We start from the raw sequence: 7,306 nt of genomic DNA on the forward strand, positions 1-7,306 counted from the left end.
TTTGGGCATGAATATCTTTCTATCCTTTCTGCTACATCTCCTTGACTTACTGGGAAGTTTTGCTTCATGTGCTTAAAAAATAAAAATAAATTCTGAAGTTTGACAATTTCTTAATTCTCTAGTCCATCATCAACCCTATAATAACCACAGTTAGAATGGTTACATATGCTTGATACTACAGTCACTTTGCATGGATGTGCTTAATGAAATCAGTCCTTTCCTGGAATTATTCTTCAACTTGTTCCCTCATGTAAGAAAGAAAAAACAGAGATCCAATTTCATTTCGGTGCATGGAAGGCAAATTCCCACAGTGCAATACCTTTCCATCTCCCCTCCCCCATCCTCATTGGTTGTGAAGGGGGAATTTCAGGGGTTTACAGTTAAATGCCTTTGCCTGCAGGAAAATTCAGGTTTGGGATTCAGCTACATGACTGTTGTTGCTGCTCAGTGTTCTCGCAAAGCGCCATCCAAGAGACTCCTCTGAAAGACCTAATATTAGGAGATTTAGAGTCTTACTCTATCTCAGATTTAACAGAAATAGTCCTACTGGTGTTTTTTCCTGTGTCTGATCGATATTTTGGATGAAAACACTTGAGCCACATCCAGATGCTGCGCAAGGCTTTTCAGCCCACACTTGTAGCTCTTCTCTTCCTGCCCCCCATGTCTCAGCTCCCGGGCTTATCCTCACTTTTCCATCCGATGTACCTTTTCTCCATATTTAGTCAGCTGAGTGTGGCATCCAGATACCCTGTGTCACTCCGTAGGAAACTTGTTCCTTGCAACATCTTCTTCTTGGCAGGAATTGCTTTTCCCTATAGATTTCCAAAACGGGCAGTTGAGTTGAACTAATCAGCAATTCAGTAGGTGAAGGAGTCAGTTAATAAAGAAATCGTAGACTAAATTCTGGACTTCTAAATCTGCTTCACAGTTTGTAGCCCTGAATTGTGTCCCACAGGTTTCTACCTCCCCTAGAACTGGTCTCTGCAAGTGACCTGATAATTAGGATTGATCGCTATCCCTAAAGGAGAATAGGCTGCTGTCGAGAACCTGGTGAGAAAACGCAAGCAACAAAATCCACGTTGGTCTTTTAGTTGCTTTCAAACAATGCTGGGCTGAAAAAGGTTGGTTTCACTGGCTGAAGCCAGCCTGAGAAAGGCTCCCTAAAATAGCATCCAGCTCTATTCTTATACGGGAACCATAGCAATAAGGGTACGTTCCTTCTGGGAATCATATTGTTTGTGTCTTTGTCTCCTCCAGAGGGGTGGTGATCTCCAAAGAGCGCAGGAGCGTCCATCATTTCATGGCAAACTTCACTCTCCCCTTCTGAGCAAGCCAAAAGCTGATGTAAACAAACTTCAACTCACAGTCCAGATGTTCAACTGCTCCACAGCATGGAGAAGCTTTGACCGACACTATAGACCCTGAAGATGGGTAGTGGCAGGTACCTCAAAGGACGCCACTGAGCAGACAGAGCAGCAGCCTCCAGAAGCAGAATCAGGACTGACACAAGGTAATTAAAAGCATCAGTGATTTCCTCTTGGGAGAAACCTGTATTTGAGAGCCTTTGGAATATGTGTTACCTAAATATTCAATCTTCCCCAAAAGGTAGAAATTATTTTAACCATCAGTTTGAATCTTCCTCATCACATAATCCCGGGAGGTAGGGTAGATAACTTCAGTTTTGAGTAGCCTCACTTCTGCACCTCAAGGAAAATGCAAAAAAGAGCTACATTTGACTTGGAAATGGTGGCTATCAACTGTTCTATAACAACAAAAACTTAAAGAGAACAGCAGATCTTCTAATATGTTTCTGGATCCTTCTTATTGTTGCCGGTGCTGCACTTCTAAGACGTTCTTAGTGCTTCACTTCTAAGACGTTCTTACAACCTCTTTCCCCCAAGGCCAGGCAAATGTTGCTCGTAGGACCTTCTGAGAAACGACCTCCTCACTCTTTCTACCTGAAGAGGGAGTGAAGCCCAACCGCCTCGCATGAACGTTATTGGTCACTCACCATGGCTTTCCTCCCTGGAAACTCCTCCGACTGCTCCAACTGCACCCACTCCGTCGGACCGGTGAACATTTCTAAGGCCATTTCACTAGGTGTTATTCTAGGGGGGCTGATAGTTTTTGGGGTTTTGGGGAACATTCTGGTTATCCTCTCTGTAGCCTGCCACAGACATCTTCAGAGCGTTACCCACTACTATATAATTAACCTGGCTGTAGCTGACCTCCTCTTGACTTCCACTGTCCTGCCCTTCTCAGCCACTATGGAGATTTTGGGCTACTGGGCCTTCGGGCGAATCTTCTGCAACATCTGGGCTGCTGTCGACGTCCTTTGCTGCACGGCTTCCATCATGAGCCTCTGCATCATCTCGATAGACAGATACATCGGGGTGAGCTACCCGCTGAGATACCCGAGCATAGTGACAGAGAAGAGAGGTCTCCTGGCCTTACTGTGCGTGTGGGCCTTGTCTCTGGTGATCTCCATCGGACCCCTTTTTGGCTGGAAGGAACCAGCGCCAGAAGACGAGACCATCTGTCAAATCACCGAGGAGCCCGGCTACGTCTTGTTCTCCGCTCTAGGCTCCTTCTACCTCCCCCTGACTATCATCTTGGTGATGTATTGCCGAGTGTACGTGGTGGCCAAAAGGGAAAACAAAGGCCTGTCTTCTGGTCTGAAGACGGAGAGATCTCATTCCGAAGAGGTGACCCTACGGATCCATCGCAAAAACGCTCCCGAAGCGAGCGGGTCGGCGGCCAATCCCAAGAGCAAGCATCATTTCTCGGTGCGTCTCCTCAAGTTCTCCAGGGAAAAGAAAGCCGCCAAGACCCTGGGAATAGTTGTGGGATGCTTCGTTCTCTGCTGGCTTCCGTTTTTTGTAGTAATGCCTCTGGGTAAGTAAAGACAACCCCTCTGCCTCTCACCGTGCCTTCCCGGGAGAGGGGCTACGGCTGCAGATGGTAATGCTGGTCAGAAAAAGCTCTGAGGGAATCATTTTCTATTGGGGAGCTGTCAAAACTTAAATGTTCACCATCACAAAGCAGTGAGCTTAAAAATACAAAAGCCTCAAACAAAACAAAACATCTCAGGGTCACAGAGAATCATAAAATTCTGATAATAATGGATTTAGTCCTCTCTTTCCGTGCAGTAAATTTCTGACCAACTCTGCAATAATATCTTTAGATACGTGTGTGTGTGTGTTTATATCCAAGTTTGAAGCTGGTTCTTCAGGCAACATAAATATGTAAAAGGTCAACATAGAAATGCATTCAGGACTTGGGGCCAGCTCTCTAGGAGTGCTCAGCACCTAATAATTCACATTATAAAGAAAAAAAAAAATCTGTTTCCTATCAGTAAATTCACACTATGACATATCCTCCAAACATGGTATTTTTGAATTAATCATTGACCCACCAGAAGACAGCAGTGAGGATCCTTCAAACTAATTTTATGCTTCTGCAGTTTGTTTCTATTGTGGAAACCCACTGAGCCCACTGGCCTAACACTGGCTTCAACCATCGTGCTCAATATGAACATTTATTCTCCAGTTGTGATTCTAAAGGGGAGAAAAGTCAGGGATTTGTTCTGCTTTGCTATCACTGAAATATAAAGAAGTAATTAGAATTTTAATTAAACCTTGCTCAGTCACCTTTGATGTGATTTCAGGATTTGAAAGCAGAATACTAATTTCATCCTATATCTGAGTGCAATGTATGTGGGACATCACACTGAAGTTTGCTCAGCAGCTGCTCTACCAAATATTGGCTTTTGAAACACAGAACCTTAAATCTGTGACTTGCTCAACTTCAGTAGTTTTCTTATGGAAAAATAAAGGAAGATCATATTAAGTTTCAGATAGGAACAGAACAATGTGTACAATTAAGAAAAAACAGCCTTACCTAAATGTGGAAAAATTTGAGGGTTTTCTTTTTAGATTTTTTTTTGTTAACTTTATAAAAAGCTGTTCTTTTTTTCAACTAACCTCTACTGGATTTGCCAAGATGGCTTTGTGAAAATCCATCACTAACGTTGCAACGTGAAAATCCCAGACTCTCTTCTGTTGGTCAGTCCTGGGAAGTGCTGAAGCCCGAGACACAGATGTTTCCTAAGGAGGAGCCCTGGAGGGCCTGGCTCACGCTGCCCAGGATGTCAGCACGTTGGAATGCTGGTTGCCAAGATGTCTGAAACATACCCAAAAAGGGTTTGCGAGGACGCGTTAAGCACCCTTCTTCTCATCTGCAAATGCGGTTTCCCACACAGAGCTGTTGTTAATTAATTCGCTTTGGATTTAAGACGTTTTCTGAGCTCAAGAGTGGCTTTGCATCTTTCTTTGATGCCGTGTAAGGAAACTCTCTTGAGGTTAGCTTCCCTGTCTTTGTGGGGTTACTGGGTTATTTTTAAAGCATACAGTACGTCTTTCCAAACCCATTTGCTACTTTTGATTAAAGACAAAGAACTGTTAAAGAGACAAGTTTAGATTAAGGATGAAGAACTATTAAAGAGGCGAGTGCACAAAACCCCAAGAAAACCCCATGTCTTCAAAAAACCCCCCAAGAAAACAGATCTTGAGGCAGGCAGAACACTTCCCAAAAGACAGTAACCACTTCCAGACCTGCTCTGCAGCTTTATGACCATGCGCCAAACCTAGAAATTGTCCCATCAGCTGGGCCATCCCTGAGACAGACATTCTCAAAGTACTCTACACAAACCTTTCCAGACAACTGGCAGGTGCTTATTACTCTAACACAGCAGAAATGCCCAAATCAGAAGTTTATTTTCCTGTGATCTACAGCACCTTCGCAATCTCCACACATATTAGAATCAATGCTACCAGTCAAGAACTGCTTTAAAACAAGAACCACCAGGCTTCTTCAAGTGTGTAACAAATAGGGGTAGAAAATTTTGAGGCGTAGGTATGGAAAGAACAAGAGATAGAAGGGTATCAAGAGGGGGATAGATGCAGATGCTACTGAAAATAACAAGAGGAAAAAAACTTGAGTATCCCTGCCATAAGACAATATCTTAATTGAAATCAGTGCGTAAAAGTGCCAGTTGCAATCTGTGTAAGTAACGTCTGTCTTACCTTCTTGGACAGAGTTTTGTTCCAGATGAAGGGTCAGCACAAAGGCTTTCAGTCCAAGAGGCCTATACACCTCCTTCCCATTTGGCTTTGATATTTGTGGAATAAGCCAGGGAATCATAATCCTGTTGCATGAAAATAAGTGAGGTTAAGACATTTTTGTCTGCATGCTGGAGTGTAAACGCACCCTTCACAGAATTTCTGTAACATAAAAATGGCTCAAAACAGCTGATTTCCCCTGGATTAAGTCAGGCTTGTGCTTCTGCGCGTGTTTTCTCTCTCCCCGGATGTGTTGCTAGTCTCAAAGTTTTCCTGTAAAAGGTGCCTTGAACTCGACTTGTCTTCACAAATTATTATAACAAAAATTGCTGCTTCAAGCAGATCTGCAGTCTTTGCGTTCCCCCAACCAAATCTCAGTGCCTGCCTGAACAACAGAGCAGGCAGGAGCCATACCCTCCCCAAAAGCGTGCGCTCACCGTGCCTCAGCAGAAGCAGCCAGAGGTGGCGTCTGTAACAGGTGCAGCCAAAGGTCCAGTAATCACCAGGAAAACACAAAATAACAAAGAAGAGCCAGGAAATAACAAACATGAACTTGTCTACATCCCTCAAAGAGGATTAGGGAGAGGAGCCCAACCTTATATGCAGCTGGGAGGCGAATGGGCAGAGGGTCTGTGGGTAGAGGCCACAGATGAGGCTCATCTAGACAATGAGGGTTTGGTGGCCCTGGCTCCCCCCAGTAACAGCCTGCCACACAGGTTTCTTCCATTACTCATTTCTGTTTTCCTCTTGCAATGGCTAGAAAGGAAAGGGGTATGGTCAGAAGACCCTTCCTTGCAGCTGGAAGACACGGGTGGCTCTGGGAATTTTTCAGAAGCTTTATTTCCAACAACACAAAGGATGATGCTCGGAGGTTGTTTTGAGGTGAAACGTGCACGGAACTGATGGTAAAAAAGAAAAAGAGCTGGAATGTTACAAAAATGGTCCTAAACTGGGATAGATGGCTCATGTTAAACCTTCAGAAACGAATTAACTCACAGAGATTTCTTGTCTGTTTTCTTTGACAAGCTAGCTTAAATCTATCTGCTTGCAGATGTGTGCAGAAGGAGAGAGAAGAAAAAAGGGAAAGTCTGAGCCGAGATGTCACAAGGGAAGAAGAAGTCCAGACTACTAAACTGGGCAAGAGAGAGGAAGGCTTTTAGCATTTGTCAATCATTCTTGTGAAGAAGAGAACAGAAAAGAGGATACGCTGGAGGGTATCTATATAGTAGAGTAGTAAATTAGTCTTGTGACAAACACTGTCAAGGGAATCCTCTAATCCTGTCTATGTGCCTGTCTGCAGCTGGCTTCTAATTACTGTTTTGTGGTTGTTTTTTGAATAGAGTCAAAGAGGATAACTCTCTACTTCCGCTAGTGATAAGACAGATAATTAAAATACATTTTTTTTTATATCCACCATTCATGCAATATCTCAGGAGGAGCAGGAACATGCACCGATGTCTGAAGACGGGTGGATTTATCCCTGTGCTTTCCTGTGAGGTTTGCATTTGTCGTATATATCATCACTTGCGTGTTTTAATAAGGTGTCTGATTTAACCATGCTTGGACTCCAGAGGCATGAGTAGGGCAGGCAGCCCATACACTGCCTCAACACTGTCACGGCTGGGCTGTCCAAATACTCAGAGAAACAAGGACCTGAATCCCTTTTTCCATTGTTCAGCTGATAACAATATGAAAAAAAAATGAATTAAAGCTGTGACAACCTAACCTTCAACATAGTTCTCATGTCAGAAAACACTGAACTCCAGCCATGGAGGAAATATTCAGAGCTAGATTAGCATTAGTATTTCAGTGTGTTCCCTTAGCGACAAAAAAAAAAAAAAAAAGAGAATAAAGGGGGGGAAAAAAACGACAGAAGAAAGCCTCAACTCATTCTGTGGAGCACAGGTCAGGGAGAAGAAGGGTGTTTACACTCCTTGAGTCATGGAGCAAAAGCGTGTGTGTGTACGTGTGTGTGTTAAACCATTGAATGGGGAGAAAATAAGCCCCAAAGATAAAGAACCAGGATGTTTTCTTGGCCAGGTCTGGGTTGTGTTTTTTTCTTGCTGATCACGAGGAGTATTTTTGATAAACACAGACTGGAAAGGCTTTGTGGGTCTGGGATGATAACTCAGCTGCATGGAAGCCAACAGCGAAGATCCTGCTGACATCCCTGTGGCCAACGTTTC

General features: G+C 43.7%; 1 protein-coding gene across 1 annotated transcript in view; it reads left to right on the forward strand.

Annotated features, from left to right (window-relative positions):
- The first annotated feature begins 2,012 nt into the window (after positions 1-2,012).
- The window catches only part of ADRA1A (adrenoceptor alpha 1A), an 11,747-nt gene continuing 6,453 nt past the window's right edge, over positions 2,013-7,306 (forward strand). The window contains exon 1 of the mRNA XM_009875019.1: positions 2,013-2,895. Within this exon, the coding sequence (XP_009873321.1) occupies positions 2,013-2,895 (883 nt within the window). The remainder of the gene's footprint in view (positions 2,896-7,306) is intronic.

This window comes from Apaloderma vittatum, unplaced genomic scaffold (assembly GCF_000703405.1).
Source record: "Apaloderma vittatum isolate BGI_N311 unplaced genomic scaffold, ASM70340v1 scaffold2718, whole genome shotgun sequence".
NCBI lineage: Eukaryota > Metazoa > Chordata > Aves > Trogoniformes > Trogonidae > Apaloderma > Apaloderma vittatum.